Here is a 20877-nt window from a genome sequence, read left to right as displayed (position 1 = left end):
GGCTTGCTAAGTGTGTACATAGGACACTGAACACAGATATACTTCCCTCCCCTCCATAGCAATTTTTGATTTATTAGTAAACTCAAGCCCAGTGTATGTGCAAAAATCCAAATTATTTGACAACAATTAAGTAATCATTCCAAGCTTTTTGCCTTCCACTGTGCATTCTGTGAGTTTTATTCTCATAATTAACAATCAACAGTCACATCTGACCACAATTTTTATAAACTGATCTCTTGGGTTTGAGTATAAAAATCCTAGTAGGTTGTTCAGCCTTGCCCAGAGTCAGTGACTGACAAACCCAGAACAAAGGCTCAGGGTATTCTCAGAGGCACCTGTGTGTGGTTCCTATGTCTTTTTACCTAGAGCTCAGAAAGGAGGAGGAAAAGGGTGTCGTCTCATTTATGGACTGTATCAATCTGCTTGGGCTGCCATAACACAATACCGCAGACTGGGTGGCTTCAGCAACAGAAATGTATTTTCTCACAGTTCTGGAGGCTGGAGTTTAAGATTATGGTATTGGCAGGTTTGATTTCTGCTGTGACTTCCTTCTTGGCTTGTAGATGGAGCAGGATATTCCCTGGTATTATTCATCCCAAGAAGACGGGTGAGTTCTATGATAGGACTCAAAAGAAGGCCTTACATTTATATGAGAAAGAAATTTCTCTTCTTTTGGAGGGTAGACAATGAAGAGGGCACTCCAACTGTGGGAAGGTAAGCTGGACATTCAAGAGTTTGGCAAATCGCATAGCAGAGAGGGAATCTCATGCCCGTAAGATACTTGGGGTTCTTCAGGGGACACATGTTTAGCAGGAGTTGAAGTTATTCTTTGTATGGCAACTCTTTCGTGTTGTACAAAAACTTCCAGAAACATACTTTATTTTTATTTATTTCAAAAAAATATTTTAAGATTTTATTTATTTATTTGACAGAGAGAGAGAGAGACAGACAGCGAGAGAGGGAACACAAGCAAGAGGAGTGGGAGAGGGAGAAGCAGGCTTCCCGCTGAGCAGGGAGCCCGACGCGGGACTCGATCCCAGGATCCTGGGATCATGACCTGAGCCGAAGGCAGACGCCTAATGACTGAGCCACCCAGGTGCCCCAATTTTTAAAAATTTTTTATTTAAGTTCAGTTTAATTAACATATACTGTATTATTAGTTTTAAAGGTAGAATTTAGAGATTTATCAGTTGCATATAACACCCAGTGCTCATTCCATCAAGTGCCCTCCTTAATGCCCATCACCCAGTTACCCCTTTCCCCCACCCACCTCCCCTCCAGCAACCCTCAGTTTGTTTCCTAGAGTTAAGAGTCGCTTATGGTTTGTCTCCCTCTCTGTTTCCATGTTACTTTATTCTTCCTTCCCTTCCTCTATGTTCATCTGTTTTGTTTCTTAAATTCCACATATGAGTGAAATCATATGGTATTTGTCTTTCTCTGACTGACTTCCCTTAGTGTAATACCCTCTAGTTCCATCCACGTCATTGCCAATGGCAAGATTTCATTCTTTTTGATGGCCGAGTAATATTCCATTGTGTGTGTGTATGTGTGTGTGTAACATCTTCTTTATCCATTCATCTGTTGGTGGACATATCTGGGCTCTTTCCATAGTTTGGCTATTGTGGACATTATTGCTACTATAAACATTGCGGTGCAGGTGCCCCTTCGGATCCTTACATTTGTATCTTTGGGGTAAATACCCAGGAGTGCAATTCCTGGGTCATAGGGTAGCTCTATTTTCAACTTTTTGAGGAACCTCCATACTATTTTCCAGAGTGGCTGCACCAGCTTGCATTCCCACCAACAGTGTAGGAGGGTTCCCCTTTCTCAGCATCCTCGCCAACATCTGTCGTTTCCTGACTTGTTAATTTTAGCCATTCTGACTGGTGTGAGGTGATATCTCATCGAATGGTTTTGATTTGTATTTTCCTGATGCCGAGTGATGTTGAGCACTTTTTCATGTGTCTGTTGGCCATTTGTATGTCTTCTTTGGAGAAATATCTGCAGGAACAAATTTTAAAAAGATTGTGGGAAAATCTTTGCCTTGTTTAGGGTGACACTGTAGTAAAGAATCAGTAGGTTAGGGAAAGGTGGTCTTTAAATTGAAGGAGGTGCTAGGTAGTAGAGAGGAACATACTCAAAAACTGGAATAGGGGTCTGTGCCATTGTAATTTGGGCAATAAAAGAAGTGTGACCTGGGACAGAAGAAGGTAGATTCTGGGATGTAATGTCATGTTTACATCTCTGTTTTGTGAATGATTAACAGATGGTCATATGCCCTTAGAAACATGGCTGCCTTTTGATTAGCATCGTCTCCTTCGCCTAACATTTCAGTAGCTGCTTGTGCCCTCAAAACTCTCTAACCTGTTGCTATCCAATATGGTAGCCACTAGCTACATGGGACAATTGAGCACTTGAAATGTGGCTAGTATGAATTGAAATGTGCTGGAATGGTAATATACATGTGAGATTTCAAAGACTTAGTGCAAAAATAGAATGCAAAACATCTCAAATAATTTTTATATTGATTATATGTTGAAATGATAATATTTTAGATTTACTGCATCAAAGAAAATATATTATCAATATTCATTTCATCTAGTTTTACTTTTCTAAATGTAGCTATTAGAAAATTCAATGACTTATATGATTTGCATTTGTGGTCTGCATTCTGTATCTGTTGGAAACACCACTCTGCCTATTGCCTATTGTCCCTTGGGAAATGCTTTGGACTAGAGGTAGAAGTCCTATGCTTCTCCCTTACTGCTCCTCCCTTCCTCTATTCCCCCATATTTTTATCTTAAATGGTTCCATGAACTGGGTTATGTTCTTCTGTGGGGAAGGTAGACTTGCCCCCCCCCCCCCCAATTCTGTTTTTGGCATTTGGGCCTTTTCCACAAGATCTGTGAAAAAAGAAAATAGTGTCTCTTGCTGTTTTTTGTCCTGTTACCTCAAGGAAGGCACATCATATGAGAATCATAAATCCTTGTTACAGAGCTTAATCTGAGCTCTCCGTGAGCCAAATTCAGTGCTACAGTCACCATTCCTGGTGCTTGCTTTTTCTTGGGCGTGCAAACTAAAATTCCATTCCTCTCCAGCTCTACCTCCTCTGTGAGGTTTCTGTGAGAATGATAACATTATGTAAACTATAGGTGCTTAAACAGTATTTATTGAATGACTGATGACAGAGGAAACAGTCCTATGTTTCATTTTACAGCTAGCAAAGAAGAGAGGAACTTGGTGTTTTAAGGGAAAGGCCCACATCCCTGCTCATCTGCTTCCTCCAGCTCCAGTCACGTCGTTGGTAGTGTCTCTGGTGGTGGTGATGGTGGTGGGGAGTCAGCAGCTGAGTTTCTGCTTTCTTTGGTGTCTCTCTTGGTAGAAATAGCAGTATATGAAATCTTTCCTGAGAACACAGGGTTGGTGATGGCAGAGTTTACATTGGTGGCATTTGGGATGATGAGGGTGTTGATGTTGGTAAAAGGGCTGATGCTTTTGATATGGGGGAGAAGAGATAAAATCTGATTTTTTGTTTGTATCTCAGCATCAGAATTCTTGGTAGTTTGTAGGTGTTCTTGGGAGTCCTCTCCAAGTGTGTGGGATATTTCATTTTGCATGTAGTTTTTTATCATTTGAACCACTTTTGGTCCAATGCAACATTTCTTCTTCTTGCATTTCTGTATCTCTTTTTCATCCATGGCACAGTGGTCTTTGCATCTTCCAAAACCCATTAAACATCTTCTTAAGCCAAAGTACTCTGCACAAAGAAAAAAGAAAAAAGAAAACCACTGGGCTAAGGTTACTAGCTAGATATGATGTTAAGACTGCTGGAGGGTGAAGCATAGAATAAGAGGTTGTTTATTAATGCTAAGTTTTAAGTGCACTGTTTAGGGATATTGATGGAAGCACCTGGCAGGCCAGTAAAGTCGCTGTACACCCCTGAACTCCAAAATAAATCTCTCTAGTCCCCCTCATTGAGTAACTTTAAAAATCTAGGGGCACATAGACGAAGGAGAAAAGGGAACACATTTTTTTTTTTTTTGCTTCAGGATAGGATTTTAGACCTCCAACTTAGACACTTAGACATCTTAGACACAGAGCATCACTATCTTTCTTCATGATCCTAGGAAATACCAACAAGAGCAAAATCTGTCATAAAACTAATCCAAGAAAGACTTTCAAAAGAGTTCAATAGGACTTTCAGGAGTGCTGACTTATTGCCAAACGCAGTGTTCCATGACCTCACCCTCCTTGACAACCACTTGACCTGTGGTTCCTGGGGCATGGTGTTCTATCATTTGTAGTCTCTCTGAACATTCTGTCCCTCAGAGGCTTTATTCATCATCACAGCCTTAACCTCATCTCTGTCAAGGTAACTCCCACATGGTTATCTATAGCTCTAAATTCTATGCTCACTTTAGTACTTCATCTTCATCTGCTGAATTTTTTTTATCCCAGGGTCTCACCTTTTTTTCTGAATCAAGAAAGTTCTCCCTCATTCTGTAATCTTAACAATTCAACTGATTTTCCATAAATAACAAGAAGCTTATGTAGCACCTAATATTCACATACATTTCAACATCATTTCTCTCCAGAGACAAAACAGTAAAATTCTTATATTTCAAGCAGCTACATTGATTAACCTGCTATACTCATGTGGAATTTGGGGCTCAAAGTGACTAAGTGACTTTACCCAAGACGACACAGCCATACTTGCTTATGTTACTACTCTTCTCTTAAGGTCCCAAGATAAAAACATTAGAAATATCTTGGGGCGCCTGGGTGGCTCAGTCGGTTAAGTGGCTGCCTTTGGCTTGGGTCATGATCCTGGGGTCCTGGGATCGAGTCCCACGTCCGGCTCCCTGCTCAGCCTGCTTCTCCCTCTCCCTCTGCCTGCTGCTCTGCCTACTTGTGCTCTCTCTCTGTTTGTCGAATAAATAAATAAAATCTTAAAAAAACCCCAAACAAACATTAGAAATATCTTGACTCCTTCACTTTCCCTTCTCTGACCCATTGCCAGTAATTCTAAATATCAGGGTGATTCTTTTATTCTGAAACAAATTTTCATGTTTCTCTATTCTTTCCAAAAAACAATGGCCAATCCTCTGGTTCAGCCTTCTGCCAAGATGTATTCCCAGATGCCCTGATGAGTGATTTGGGGGTTTCCAAGAAGACAAAGCCTGAGAAAAGGGATGAAACTAAAAATCTGAAAAAGTTGAAATGGAGAGCATAGACCTATTTACTGGATCTTTAGAGGAGATTTTTTGAGTGCAAGGGTAAGGACTTCCTACTTATTATACCAAGGTATAAACTAATATGAACATTTACTTCAAAAGATGGTTTAAATTAGAAATAGAGCAGAAATGAGGTAGACTTGGCTGAGTCCCAGATGATAGTGATGTAGAGGGCAGGAAGGTAGCCTTTATATGTTGGATAGTTTCTGAGTATACAGAAAACATCCTGCTTTCTCTGTAGCTCCCTGTGTATCCCCATCAGACAGAGTCTAGGGTTGGGGCCTATGGGGATGCATGGGGGATGGTGCATGACTGAGGCAATAGGTAAACTCTTAAGCCACCTGTTTGGGGATCTCCTCTTTCAGCATTACTTGGGGTCCCATTGTCATAGACAGCCAAATCCCTGCTTCCTCACACCGACCCCTTCTAAATGCAGGATTCCACATTACCTGTGTTCACCTGGTACTGTAGCATGAGGCTGGCAAAGATAGGAAAAAGGAGCTTCATGGCTGGGTGCCAGAGAGGAAGCCTTGGATCTGGGTTGGTGTTCTTGAGCTCCAGCCTTTATTGGCCTCTTCATGGCCTTAGGCCATGAGCAGTGAAGTGCAGCCAAAGCTCATAGCAGTTGTGTTTTCACTGATTCTGAGAACAGCCTTTCCTGAACACTTCTGTGCAACACATTCCCTGCTCTTGATCCTGGGAGAAACATAAGACATATAAGATATGAAAGGAAGTGCAAGCCCTTTCCATCCCTTCTTAATATGTGAGCATGGCAAGAGTAATATATTTGTTTTTCTATCTGTCAGCTAATTATGCCTAAGGCACTTAACGTGGGAGAGTCAGAAGCATAGAAATTGCTATAACCATCAAGTCTCAGAGGATTGTTTCTGTCTTTTTTGTACTGGTGTCTCCACTGTTTAGTAGGGGCACCGGGTCAACATTAGAGCTCAGTACATGCATGTTGCATGAGTTTGTTGGAGGCAGCTCCTGGCATAACTTTAACTTCTTTTTTATTGAGATATAACTGACATATAACATACTTGTTTCAAGTGTACAACATAATGATTTGATATTTGTATAAGTTGTGAAATGATTGATAGTAAGTCTAGTTAACATCCATCACCACACTTTTAAGACTTACTCTCTAGCAACTTTCAGATATACAATACAGCATTGTTAACTATAGTTATGATGCAGCATATTACACCCATGGGACTTAATGATTTTGTAACTGGACATTTGTACCATTTGATGATCTTTACCCATTTTGCCCCTTGCTCCTCCTCTGTACCTTGGCAACCATCAATCTGTTCTCTGTATCTATGAGTTCATCTTTTTTTTTGATGCTACATTTAAGTGAGATCATATGGTATTTGTCTTTCTCTTGTCTGACTTAATTCATTTAGCATATGCCCTCAAGGTCCATCCATCCTGTTGCAATTGGCACTGTTTTCTTTCTTACGGCCAAATAATATTCCGTTATATATATTACATTTTCTTTATCCTTCATTCATCAATGGACACTAAACGTTGCTTTCATGTCTTGCTATTATAAATAATGGTGTAATGAACTTGGGGATGCATGTATGTTTTTGAGTTAATGTTTTTGTTTCTTTCAGAAAAATACCCAGAAGTGGAATTGCTGGATCATATGATAGATCTATTTGTAATTTTTTGAAGAATCTCCATATTGTTTTCCATAGTGGTTGCATCAATTAGCATTCCCACCAAAAGTATACAAGGATCTTGTTTTTTCCATATCCTCACCAACACTTGTTATTTCTTGTCTTTTTGATAATAGCCATTCTAACAGGTGTGAGGTGATATTTCATGGTGATTTTGATTTGCATCTCCTTGATGATTAGTGATATTGAGCACCTTTTAATGAACCTCCTGGCCCTTTGTATGTCTTCTTTGGAAAAATATCTATTCAGATTCTCTACCCATTTGTTAATCAGATTGGTTGTTGTTGAGTTGTAGGAGTTCTTTGTATATTTTGGATATTAAGTCCTTATCTGATATATGATTTTCAAATATTTTCTCCCATTTGGTAGATTGCCTTTTCCTTTTGTTGATGGTTTCCTTTGCTGTGCAGAAGCTTTTTAGTTTAATGTAGTCCAATTTATTTATTTTTGCTTTTGTTGCCTTTGCTTTTGGTGTCAAATCCAGTTTCTGTGGTATCAGTTATAAATCTCTTTCATTTCTGATTTTATTTGAATCTCTTTTTTTCTTGGTGAGAAGATTTGTCCATAAACAAATTATCTTTTCAAAAAAACAAGCTCTTTTTTTTTCTTTTAAAGATTTTATTTATTTGACTGAGAGAGCACAAGCAGGGGGAGTGGCAGGCAGAGGGAGAGGGAGAAGCAGGCTCCCTGCAGAGCAGGGAGCCCGATGTGGGGCTCGATCCCAGGACCCTGGGATCATGACCTGAGCCAAAGGCAGTTGCTTAACCAACTGAGCCACCCAGGAGCCCCTCATTGATCTTTTCTATTGTCTTTTTATTCTTATTTCATTTATTTCTATTCCGATCTTTGTTATTTCCTTCTTTCTACTAACTTTGGGATTAATTTTTCTGGTTCCCTAAGGTGTAAACTTAGGTTATTTGAGACTTTTCTTGTTTCTTAAGACAGGCCTGTATTATTATGATTTTTCCTCTTAGGACTGCTTTGCTGCATCCCATATGTTTTTTTTTTTTTAATTATTATTTTTTTATTGTTATGTTAATCCCCATACATTACATCATTAGTTTTAGATGTAGTGTTCCATGATTCATTGTTTGTGCATAACACCCAGTGCTCCATGCAGAATGTGCCCTCCTCAATACCCATCACCAGGCTAACCCATCCTCCCACCCCCCTCCCCTCTAGAACCCTCAGTTTGTTTTTCAGAGTCCATCATCTCTCATGGTTCGTCTACCCCTCCGATTTCCCCCCTTCATTCTTCCCCTCCTGCTATCTTCTTCTTCTTCTTCTTCTTCTTTTTTTTTTTTCTTAACATATATTGCATTATTTGTTTCAGAGGTACAGATCTGAGATTCAACAGTCTTGCACAGTTCACAGCGCTTACTAGAGCACAAACCCTCCCCAGTGTCTATCACCCAGTCACCCCATCCCTCCCACCCCACCCCCGTATGTTTTGATATGTTGTATTCCCATTTTCATTTGTCTCAAGGTATTTTTTTGATTTCTCTTTTTATTTCTTCTTTGACCCATTGGTTTTTCAGTAGCATGTTGCTTAATCTACACATATATGTGAATTTTCCAGTTTTCTTCATGTAATTAATTTCTAGTTTCTATACAATTATGGTCAGAAAAGGTTTGAGGGGTGCCTGGATGGCTCCGTTCATTAAGTGTCCGACTCTTGATTTCAGCTCAGGTCATGATCTCAGGGTGTGAGATCAGGCCCGTGTCAGGCTCCGCACTCTGAGGAGTGTCGGCTTCTTTCTCTCTCTCCCTCTTCCTTTCTTCCTGCTCACACTCTCGCACTGTCTCTCTCAAATAAAAATAAATAAATAAATAAATAAATAAATAAATAAATAAATAAATAAATAAAATCTTTAAAAAAAAAGAAAAGATGTTTGATATGTTTTCAATCTTCTTAAGTTTACTAAGACTTATTGGCCTAACATATGATCTGTCCTGGAGAATGTTCTATGTATGTTTGAAAAGAATGTGTATTCTGTTGCTTTTGGATGAAATATTCAGTATGTGTCTGTTAAGTCTGTCTGGTCTAATGTCTGGTTTAAGCCCAGTGCTTCCTTATTGATCTTTAATCTAGATTATCTATTCATTGATGAAAGTGGGCTATTAAAGTCTCCTATTATTGTATTGCAATTGCAATTTCTCCTTTAAGTCTGTTAATATTTGCTTTATCTGTTAGGTGCTGCTATGTTGCATAGACATTTAGAAATGTTATATCATATTGTTGGATCACTCCACCATTATATAATTACTTTCTTTGCCTCTTATTAGTCTTTGCCTTAAAGTGTATTTTGTTCGATTTATAAGTGTAGCTATCCCAGTTTTCCTTTGGTTTCCATTAGTATGGGGTATTTTTTTTTTCATCCTTTCATTTTCAATCAGTATGTGTACTTATATCTGAATTGAGGCTATTGTAGGCAGCATTTAGATGGGTCTTATTGTTTCATCCATTCAGACGCGTTATATCTTTAGATTGGAGAATTTTAGTCCGTTTATGATTAAAGTAATTATCAGTAGGCATGCACTTAGAGCCATTATGTTAATTGTTTTCTGGATGTTTTGTTACTCTTTGGTTCCTTTCTTCTTGCTTTCTTCCTTTATGATTTGATGATTTTCTGTAGTGGTATGCTTAGATTTCTTTCTCTCAGTCTTTTGTGTATCTATTGTAGGTTTTTGGTTTGTGGTTACCATGAAAGCTTACATAAAACAACAGATAACAGTCTAATTTAAATTGATAACAGTTTAAATTCAAATGCATTCTGAGACTCTCCAATTTCTCTCCCCTCCCCCATTTTGTCTTTTTGATGTCACAATTTATATTTTTTATTTTGTGTATCCATTAACAAATTATTATGGTTATGTTATTTTACCACTTTTGTTTTTTTAACCTTCATACTAGCTTTATAAGTAATTATAAATTACTTTACATCACCTTTACATTAGATTGTTCTGAATTTTACTATATACTTACTTTTACCAGTGATATCTGTACTTTCGTGTTTTCCTGTTACTAATTAGTCCCCTTTCATTTCAGCTTAAAGAAGTCCCCTTAACATTTCTTGTCAGATATAAGACCAGTTAAGGCTGGTCTACTTGTGATGAATTCCTTTAGATGTTGCTTATCTAGAAAACTCTATATTCCCATCACATCTGAAGGACAATTTTGCCAGGTAGAGTAGTTTTGGTTGGCAGTTTTTCTTTCAGTGCTTTACATATATTGTGCCACTTTACTCTGGCTTGCATAGTTTCTGTTTAAAAAATCTGCTCATTGTCTTCTGGTGAGTCCTTGTAGGTAACAAGTTATTTTTCTTCTGCTGCTTTTAAGATTCTCTTCTTGTCTTTAAATTTTGAAACTTTAATTGTAATGTGCCTGGTGTGGGTCTCTTTGGGTTCATATTTTTTGGAACTCCCTGGGCTGCCTGGATCTGGATGTCTGTTTTCTTCCCAGGGTTAGGGAAATATTCATTCATTATTTCTTCAGATAAATTTTCTGCCCTTTTTTCTTTCTCTTCTCCTTTTGGGACCCCTGTAATGTGAATGTTGGTCCACTTGATTTTATTCCACAAATCCCTTAAGCTTTCTTCTGTATTTTTCATTCTTTTTTCTTTTTGCTGTTGTGATTGGGTGAGTTTCCACTGTCCTTTGTGGTCACTGATCCTTTCTTCCATTGCATCTAGTCTGCTGTCAAACCCTCTATTGTATTTTTCAATCTGTTATTATATTCTTAAGCTCTGTGACTTTACTCTGTAATTTTTAATATTTTCTATTTCTTTGGTGAAATTCTCACTTTGTTCATCTATTCTTCTACTGAGCTTGGTGAGCAACTTTATGACCATTATTTTGAACTCATTATCTGGTAAATCACTTACCTCTGTTTCATTAAGTTCCTTTTCTGAAGTTTTATTCTATTCGTTTGTTTGGAATATATTCCTCTGTTTCTTCATTTTCTTTGACTCTGTGTGTTGGTTTCTATGCATTAGATGAAACAGACACCTCTCCCAGTCTTGAAGGATTTGCCTCATGTAAGAGATGAGTCCTATTGTTCAACCTTACCCTGGCATTGGTTGTCTCTCAAATCGTTGTGATTGTCCAAACAATCTACTTTATTTTTGGTACCAGTAGTTGAGGTGTGACAAGACCTGTCAGTATTCCAAAGGGAAGGAGCTCAGTCAGCACTTAGGTTCAGGCTGATTGGAAGCCTGACTCCCAAGCAGCAACTTTTAAAATATGTGAATATACTTTTTCCAGGAGAAGACTGGGAGATGGGCATTCCTGTCTGCTCCCTCTGCACTGAACTCTGGGGTAATAGCCATTTGAGAGCTATTTCTTTTTTTTGCTCCCATCCCACTGAACCTGTGAACACAAGCATCACTGGTCACCAGAGCCAGGCTTTCAAGGGATGTGTCCTCTGGGTGGCAAACATAAAAGCTGGGGCACAGATGTATACACAAGCTCCTTTCTTGGAGACACTGGTGACCTAGGGCAGGTCAGAGGGAGAGCATGAAGATGGCACCTCCCTGGTCTCTGGAGAGGATTGCAGTTGCCCCCCAGATGTGTGTTTAATTTGAAGCCTATCCGTCAGGCCACAACTGGGAAGGAAGCTAATAGGCCTCTTTCACAGAAAGACCAGGGATGCATTTCAGTTTGCTGTCACTGTGCTGTGCCCTGCAGGAGAGAGGGTGTAACTGGCTAAGAATTCTTTCTTCCTTTGTAACAGTCCTGCGGGCCCTGTGAGCACAAGCCCCACTGACTACCAGAGCCAGGTGATGAGAGATGTCCCCTGTGTGGCAGCTGCAAAAATCTGGGTGCCCTGTGAGTACACAAGCCTCTCCCTTGGAGATACTTGTGAGCCAGAGTGAGGCAGAGGGAAAGTGAAAAGATTGAGGCCACCAGCCTCTGCTCCCAGAGAGCACCTCAGTAGGCCCCTAGATGTTTGCCAAACCAGAAGCTCCAAGATAAGAAATAAGCTGCTTTCCACAGAAAGACTGGGCATGTGTTGCAGTCTGCTGTCTCTGCACTGTGCCCTGTGGGCTTGGTAGCTAGCCAAGAATGGTCTCTCCATTTGTTACAATCCCATGGTGCCCATGAATGCAAGCCCTGCTGGTCATCAAAGCCAGGCAATCAAGAATTTTCCCCTGGGTGGCAGCCACAAAAACTGGGGCACCAGATGTAAAAACCAGGGCACAGTACGTGTGTATAAACTCCGTTCTGGGCAGGCGTGGTATTCTGTAGCTGCAGAGGGAGAGAACAAAGTAAGTGCCTTTCTCTGAGGTCTCTGGAGAGGATTACAGTTGGTTCTTAGATGTGTGTTTAATTAGAAGCCTGCTTTTCAGCTGCAGCTCTGAAGATAAGCTAATAGACCCCTTTCACAGAGACTGGGCACCTGTCTGTTGCCTCTCTGCTCTGCCTTGGTGTTGGTAGTGGGTTAAGAAATCTTTCTGTTATTGTCCTGTGGGACCTGTAAGTGTAAACTCTGCTGACAACCAGAGGCAGGCAGTCTATTTTTTCTTTTTAAAGATTTTATTTATTTATGTGAGAGAGAGAGAATGAGAGAGACAGCATGAGAAGGGGGAGGGTCAGAGGGAGAAGCAGACTCCCTGCTGAGCAGGGAGCCTGATATGGGACTCGATCCTGGGACTCCAGGATCGTGACCTGAGCAGTCACTTAACCAACTGAGCCACCCAGGCGCCCAAGAGGCAGGCATCTAGAGGTGTCCCCTGGGCAGCAGCAGCAAACACTGGGGGGCTAGATGCTATACAAGCTCCTTTCTGGGAGATATTGGTGAGCTGAAGTGAGGCAGAGGGAGAGCACAAATATGGCACCCACCAGCCCCAGGCTTTGGAGAGTATTTCAGTAGTCCCCTGGATGTGTGTTAAAATAGATGCCTGCCATGCTGGGTTGGGATTTATAGTGAGATTGTATCTCAGCTTCTCCTACCTACTTCAGTGTGTAGGTCCATTTGTCCAATGTGTAGGAGTTGTTCAGCTAGGCCCCCGTCCCTGCGGAAATTGTTCTGTATGTAGCTGTAGATTCAGTGTGACTGTGGAAGGAGGTAAGTTCAGGATCCTCCTACATTGCCATCTTTATTTGGAACCTTCTTGCTTTTCTTTTGATTGATTAAATGTTTTTTACTTTAAATTTTTTCCCATCCCTTGTTTGGAAGACACACACTATATTTACTTGTTAACTTAGAAATTTTATTATACATGCTCACCTATCAAAATCTAAAGTTAATTAGTATCTTTCTCCTCCTTATAAAGATTTAGAGCATTATAACTCCATCTCTCCTGGCTTATTCACAATAGATATTGTGTATTTTAGTTATATATATATTTTTTAGTTATATAATTTTTAACCCAAGACATCAATATTATTGTTTTATAAATCAGCCTTTTCTTCTGGTATTATTCCATGATCTGAAGTCAACTTTGTTGGATATTAATATAGTAACTCGTTTTGTTTTTACTGGTGTTTGCATGGTCTATCTTTTCCCCTTTTATTTTGAGACTATATTTATTTTGAGACTATATTTATTTTGAGACTATATTTATTTTGAGACTATATTTTGAGACTATATTTATATTTCCATATAAAATATATGTATGTATTTATAAATAACATATAGTTTAAAAATCCATTTATGCTCAACACATCATTCATCATTAGGGAAATGCAAATCAAAACCACAGTGAGATACCACTTCACACCCATTGGGTGACTACTATTAAAAATCCCAGAAAATAACAAGAGTTGGTGAGGATGTGGAGAAACTGGAACTCTTGTGCGCTGTTGACGGGAATGTAGAATGGTGCAGTTGCTAAGGGTAATATAGTATGACAAGTCCTCAAAAAATTAAAATAGAACTACCATATGATCCAGCAATTCCACTTCTTGGGTATATGCCCCAAATAACTGATAGCAGGGTTTAGAAGATGTATGTATACACTCATGTTTATAGCAATGTTATTCATGATAATCAAAAGGTGGAAGCAACACAAGTCACCGAGAGATGAAAGGATAAACAAAATGTGATATATACATACTATGGAATAGTATGCATATTTTAAAACGAAGGACATTCTGAAATGTGCTGTAATATGAATGAACCTTGAGGACATTATACTATATGATAAGCCAGTCACAATAAAGATAAATACTGTATGAGTCCTCTTATATGAGGTACCTAGAGGTGTCAAATTCATAGATACAGAAAGTAGAAGTGTGGTTTCCAGAAGATGAGGGGAGGTGAAAATGAGGAGTTATTGTTTAATGGGTAAGGAGTTTCAGATTTGCAAGATGAAAAGAATTCTGGAAATTGGTTGCACAAAATGTGAATGTATGTAACACTGTTGAATTATACACTTAGAAATGGTTAAGATGGTAAATTTTTTGTTATGTCTGTTTTATGACAATTAAAAAATATTAAAATAAGCCCTCGATCTTCTATGGGTCACTAATTGTCTAGTGAAAAAAAAAAATCCATCCAGTTTTTAATTTGTGTATTTAAATCATTTACATGTACTGTGATTATCAATATGTTTGGATTTTGGTCTACCGTTTTAGTATTTGTTTTCTGTTTGTTCTCTTTTTATCTCCCGTTTCACCCTTTCTGCCTTCTTTTTTTTTTTTTTTTAAGATTTTATTTATTTATTTGACAGAGAGAGACAGTGAGAGAGGGAACTCAAGCAGGGGGAGTGGGAGAGGGAGAAGCAGGCTTCCCGCTGAGCAGGGAGCCCGATGCTGGGCTTGATCCCAGGACACTGGGATCATGACCTGAGCCAAAGGCAGACGCTTAATGACTGAGCCACCCAGGCGCCCCACCTTTTCTACCTTCTTTTGGATTATTTAAATATGTTTCTAGTATCTCTTTAAAATTTTTTTAGTTTTTTTTTTTTTTTTGACCATATAGTTTTATGGTGATTTCTCTAGGGATTACAATATATAATCTTACCTTTTCATAATCTACTAGAATGATTATTTTATTATTTCGAGTGGAATGTAGTATTCTTACCACTATGTAAGTCCCTTTACACTATCCTTTTTATGTTGTCATATGTATTACATTTACATATAATAAAAACCCCATGAGACATGTTACAATCATTGCTCTCAGTTGCTATACATATTTTAAAGCTCTTAAGAAGAAAGACTAGTCTATTATATTTACCAGAATATTTACCATTTCTGTTGCTCTTCCTTCATTGTTGAAGTTCCATTTCCCTCTGTTCCACCCTTCCTCCCCCACCCCCTTTCTTGGGAAGAAATTTCTTCAGCATTTTTTTAGAGCAGGTCTGCTAGTTTTCCTTTATCTGAAAATGGCTTTCTTTTTTTTAAACCACTTTGGCATACAAAAAGATGTATATACTTAATGTATGCAATTTGATGAGTTTGGAGATAGGTATACACCTATGAAACCATCACCACAATCAACACCATATGCTCATAAACATGTATGGCCTCCAAAAGTCATTTAGAATCTATTTAAAATCTTCTGACATTTAAAATTTATTTTTTTACATTTGAACATTTAATATTTTATCATTTAAAATCTATTTTTTATTATTTTTAATTAATTTAATTTTTTTTTAAGTTTTATTTATTTATGTAATCTCTACACCCAACATGGGGCTTGAACTAACGGCCCTGAGATCAAGAGTCACACATTCCTCCAACTGAGCCAGCCAGGAGCCCTTAAAATCTGTTTTTTAACTTATTTTGTGGTAAGAACACTAAACATAAGATACACTGTTTTAGCAAATTTTTAAGTATACAATGCTGTATTCTTAACTGTGGGCACTGTGCTGTACAGTACTTATTCATGTTTGTATAACTGAAACTTTGTACTCTTTGACCAAAATTTCTCCATTTCATCTTCCCTCCAGTTCCTGGTGACCACCATTCTACTCTCTGCTTTGTGTGTTTGGTTAATGTAGATTCCTTATTTAAGTAAGATCATGTAGCATCTGTTCTTCTGTGTCTGGCTTATTTCACTTAACGTAATATCCTCCAGAATCACCCATTTTGTCACAAATGGCAGGATTTCCTTTTTTATTAAGGGCGAATAATATTTTATTATATATAAATACCGCATTTTCTTATCCATTCATTCATCAATGGACATTTAGATTACTCCATGCATTGACTATTGTGAATAATACTGCAGTGAAAATGAATGCAGATATCTCTTTGAGATAGTGATTCCATTTCCTTTGGATATATACCCAGGAATAGGATTGGTGGATCGTTATGGTAGTTATATTTTTAATTTTTTGAGGAACCTCCATACTGTTTTCCATAGTGGCTAAACCAATTTACATTCTCAACAACAGTGTACAAGGGTTCCAAATTTTTGCATATCCTTGCCAACACTTGTTAACTTTGTTTTATTGATAATAGACATCCATTTTTTTTTTTTAAGATTTTATTTATTTATTTGACAGAGAGAGACACAGCGAGAGAGGGAACACAAGCAGGGGAAGTGGGAGAGGGAGAAGCAGTGTCTCTAACTACAGTCTTTAGTTTAAAATCTAATTTGTCTGATATAAGAATTGCTACCCCAGCTTTCTTTTGAGGTCTGCTGGCATGGAAGATGGATCTCCATCCCTTCATTTTCAGTCTGGATGTATCTTTAGGTTCAAAATGAGTCTCTTGTAGACAGCATATGGGTGGGTCCTGTCTTTTCATCCAGTCTGCAACCCTGTGCTGTTTTATGGGAGCATTTAGGCCATTCACGTTGAGAGTGATTATTGAAAGATATGAATTAATTGTCATCATGTTGCCTGTGAAGACCTTGTTTTTATAGATTGTCCCTGTAAATTTCTGTTGTATATCACTGTTGGGGTCTTTCTCCTTTTATAGAACCCCCCCTTAATGTTTCTTGCAGGGCCGGCTTAGTGATCACATATTCTTTCAGTTTCTGCCAGGCGTGGAAGCTCTGCATCTTTCCATCCATTTTAAATGACAGCCTTGCCGGATAAAGTATTCTTGGCTGCATGTTCTTCTCGTTTAGTACCCTGAATATATCTTGCCAGGCCTTTCTGGATTGTCAGGTCTCTGTGGATAGGTCTGACGTTTTTCTGATGTTCCTCCCTCTGTATGTAAGGAATCTCTTCCCCTCCCCCTCACTGCCCTTAAGATGGTTTCCTTGGTTCTAAGATTTGCGAGTTTTACTATTACATGTCGGGGTGTTGGCCTGTTTTCCTTGATCTTGGAAGGGGTCCTCTCTGCCTCTAGGACATGAATGTTTGTTTCATTCCCCAGATTAGGGAAGTTCTCAGCTATGATTTGCTCAAATATATCTCCTAGTCCTCTCTCTCTCTCCACCCCCTCCGGGATTCCAATAATTCTGACATTGGAACCCTTCATGGTGTCACTTATTTCTCTGATTCTATTTTCATGGATTCTGAGTTGTTTTTCCCTGGCCTCGTCTTTTCCCTTTTTATCTATTAAATGGTCTTCCAGGTCACTAATTCGTTCTTCTGCCTCACCCTGGCTGTTAGATTATCTAGATTAGCTTGGGTCTCATTGATAGCATTTTTAAATTCTGCCAATTCAGCTTTCATTTCTGCCCTTAGAGACTCTATGTTGCCATTAATTGATTTCTCCATTCTAGCTATTGTCTTCACAATTGCTAGCCTGAATTCCGTCTCCGACACCTTGGTTGTATCTGAATCCATTTGTACATCTGTGGCATAAGTCATAATCTCTGAGTTTTTCCTATTTTGGGGGTTCCTCCTCCTAGTTGTTCTGTTGAGGGTGGTTGAAGGAATGTACAGAGTCCAAATTATTGACCAGAACCCAAGCAAGATGCACCTGTTTTCTTGGGACCTTAGAGTTGCTGGCCTCTTGTTCTCCCAGCCTTTCTTCTGGGGGAGGGGCCTGCTGTGTTGTTACTCAGGCAACCCTGTTTGGGCAGAGTTGCCCTGCCCCCTGTGGCGGGGGATGGGCTCAGTGGGAACTGGTTTTTTTGGGGCTTTTGTTCTCTGGTGGTTTTCTGCATCTCTTTTGAGAGTCAGAGCAGAAGAGACTGTTTCCAACCCTCTACTTCAGAGCAGAGAGATCGCAGTCTGTTCTTCAGTGAGCTCTCCAGTCCACCTCTGTCCCTTTCTGTTTGTGCTGCTATAAAGTGCAGTGTCCTGGGTTTGTGCGCCCCTCCGTAGCGCTCCCAGTCCTCACCTCCAGGTCAGGGCAGGTCTTTGCCCTTTGTGCTTCTAAAACCGCCAGCCGCCCCCAGTTCGCACATGCAGCCCTGCTGCTCTGGTTTCCATCTGGGGGGCTGCCCTAAAGTCCTTTCCCCGCCGCTATCAGTTTGCAAGTCTGTGCCCAGTCCCCAGCGTGGGAGGCTGTCGCTCACAGGCGGTGCAGGATCCCCACGGCCATGCTCCCTCCAGCTGTCATTTATCCTCTGTTATTTGCCTGCTGAATCACGGTTCCCTACTTTGTACCTTGAAACCAACTGCCTGTGATATTCTGTTTGTTGAGATCCATATCTGTCTTCTTACACATCAGGCTGATTTCGTGGGTGTTCAGAGTGGTCTGGTAGATATCCAGCTTAATTCCAGGGACCAGTTGGAATAGGGTCCCCTACTCCTCTGCCATCTTTTCCTCTCTCCCCTCTTTTTTTTTTTTTTTTAAGATTTTATTTATTTATTTGACAGAGAGAGACACACCGAGAGTGGGAACACAGCAGGGGGAATGGGAGAGGGAGAAGCAAGCCCCCTGCCAAGCAGGGAGCTCAATGCAGAGCTCGATCCCAGGACCCTGGGATCATGACCTGAGCCGAAGGCAGACACTTAACGACTGAGCCACCCAGGTGCCCTGCCCTCTTTTTTTTTTTTTAATATTTATTTATTTACTTACTTACTTATTTATTTATTTATTTATTCATTCATTCATTCATTCATTCATTCATTTATTTGAGAGAGAGAGAGCACAAGCAGAAGGGGCAGTGGGAGAGGGAGAAAGAATCTCAAGCAGACTAGTGCTGAGCATGGAGCCTGATGTGGGGTTTGATTTCATGACCCAGAGATCATGACCTGAGCCGAAATCAAGATTTAGACGCTTAACCGATTGAACCACCCAGGCATCCCGGGACTTTATTTTTTAAATGAAATTTTAGTTTCATTGCAAAATTGTTGCATTTGTTGCAAGGAAGATACAGAGATCTGTCATATACTCCCTGCCCCTGCACATGCATAGCCTCCACCATTATCAACAAACTCCAACAGAGTGGTTTACTTGCTATGATTGGCATATAATAATCACTAAAATCCAGTTTACATTATGGTTCACTCTTGGTGTTGTATTTTCTATGGCTTTAGACAAATGTATTGACATGGCTTCATCATTCTAGTATCACAGAATAGTTTCACTACCTTAAATACTTCCTGTGCTCCACCTACTCATCCATCCCCCCACCCCAATCCCTGACAACACTAATCTTTCTGTCTCCATAGTTTTTCCTTTTTTTTTTTTTTTAAGATTTTATTTATTTATTTTAGAGAGAGAGAATGAGAGAGAGAGTGAGCATGAGAGGGGGGAGGGTCAGAGGGAGAAGCAGACTCCCTGCCGAGCAGGGAGCCCGATGTGGGACTCGATCCCGGGACTCCAGGATCATGACCTGAGCCGAAGGCAGTCGCTTAACCAACTGAGCCACCCAGGTGCCCCATAGTTTTTCCTTTTAACAAATGTCATACAGTTGTAATCATACAGTTTGTGTCTTTCTGAAATTGGCTTCTTTCACTTAGTCATACGCATTTAAGTTTCTTCCGTGTCTGCTGATGGCTTAATAGCCCATTTCTTTTTGGCACTGAATAATATTCCATTGTCAAGATGTATCACAGTTGTTATCCCTTTACCTTCTGAAGTATATCTTGGTTGTTTCCACATTTTGGCAATTATGAATAAAGCTGCTTTAAACTTCTGTATGCAGGTTTTTGTGTGGGCATAAGTTTTCAATTCCTTTAGGTAAATACAGGTTTCCCCCACTATCCAAAAGTGGAGCATTCCTATGAAATCTTTTGTGAGATGAAATGGTGTAAAGTGAAGAGATAGTTATCATTAATTTATATTGAAAAATTTGAGGATGTTCCCAGAACTGAAAAGTAACCTTTCTTTTGGCTTTTCCGACACCTTTAGACACATCTTGTCAATGAATGCACAAATTAAATTGAGATAAGCACAGATGCTCACTGATCCAGTTTAAAGCCCTGGCAGCTTGATGCTGAGATGCTGAGTGTAGATCTGGGGGCAGGGGCTTGGCGGTGTCACTGTCGTTACTCAGGGCACGCCGCCTCTATAACAGCTTGCTGCAAAACAAACACTGAACGTTATTTTCATTTTTTGCCTTTTTTTGTTTTTTTTGTTTTTGTTTTTGTTTTTTTAAAATATTTTATTTATTTATTTGAGAGAGAGAATGAGATAGAGAGAGCATGAGAGGGGTAGGGTCAGAGGGAGAAGCAGACTCCCCGCCGAGCAGGGAGCCCTATGCGGGACTCGATCCTGGGACTCCAGGATCATGACCTGAGCCAAAGGCAGTCGCTTAACCAATTGAGCCACCCAGGCGCCCCAATTTTTTGCCTTTTTTTGTAAAAGCAAGAATCCTCTTAAGCTTTCTTTTGGTTAGTGAAAATAGTACTAATGGAGGTCTTTTGTCCAAGTGAAGTGGTATAACGTGAACTTTTGGGAAGTGGGGGATACCTGTACTGAGGAAGCACAATTGCTGAATCATTAGTTTTGTGAGAAATCACCAAGCTGTCTTTCAAATTGGCTGTGCCGGTTTGCATCCCCACCAGCAATGAATGAGGGTTCCTGTTGTTACACATCTTCACCAGTATTTAGTGTTGTCAGTGTTTGGATTTTGGCCATTCTAATAGATGTGTAATGATATATCACTGTTGTTTTAACTTGAATTTCCCTGACGACATATGATGTGTAACATCTTT

At 39.6% G+C, this 20877-nt stretch overlaps 1 protein-coding gene across 1 annotated transcript; it reads right to left on the bottom strand.

Annotated features, from left to right (window-relative positions):
• Window positions 1-3293: 3293 nt before the first annotated feature.
• DEFB129 (defensin beta 129) lies at window positions 3294-5741 on the bottom strand. The gene is made up of 2 exons (XM_045871241.1): window positions 5684-5741; window positions 3294-3757 (listed from the first exon to the last, which is right to left on the bottom strand). The coding sequence occupies exons 1-2, from the start codon at window positions 5739-5741 to the stop codon at window positions 3294-3296; spliced, it is 522 nt and encodes a 173-aa protein (XP_045727197.1).
• Between the last annotated feature and the right edge of the window lie 15136 nt (window positions 5742-20877).

Source organism: Mirounga angustirostris, unplaced genomic scaffold, assembly GCF_029215605.1.
Source record: "Mirounga angustirostris isolate CCGP_5_RB_7025 unplaced genomic scaffold, mMirAng1.0.hap1 SCAF_10, whole genome shotgun sequence".
NCBI classification, from domain to species: Eukaryota; Metazoa; Chordata; class Mammalia; order Carnivora; family Phocidae; genus Mirounga; species Mirounga angustirostris.
This window is presented reverse-complemented; position numbering and strand designations above follow the sequence as displayed.

Bases quoted from the DNA above. Each gene is read 5' to 3' on its own strand.
- DEFB129 (XM_045871241.1), bottom strand. From the start codon at position 5,741: ATGAAGCTCCTTTTTCCTATCTTTGCCAGCCTCATGCTACAGTACCAG. The intron at 3,758-5,683 runs GTAATGTGGAAT...TTCTTTGTGCAG, and splicing joins ACAGTACCAGGTGAACACAG to AGTACTTTGGCTTAAGAAGA.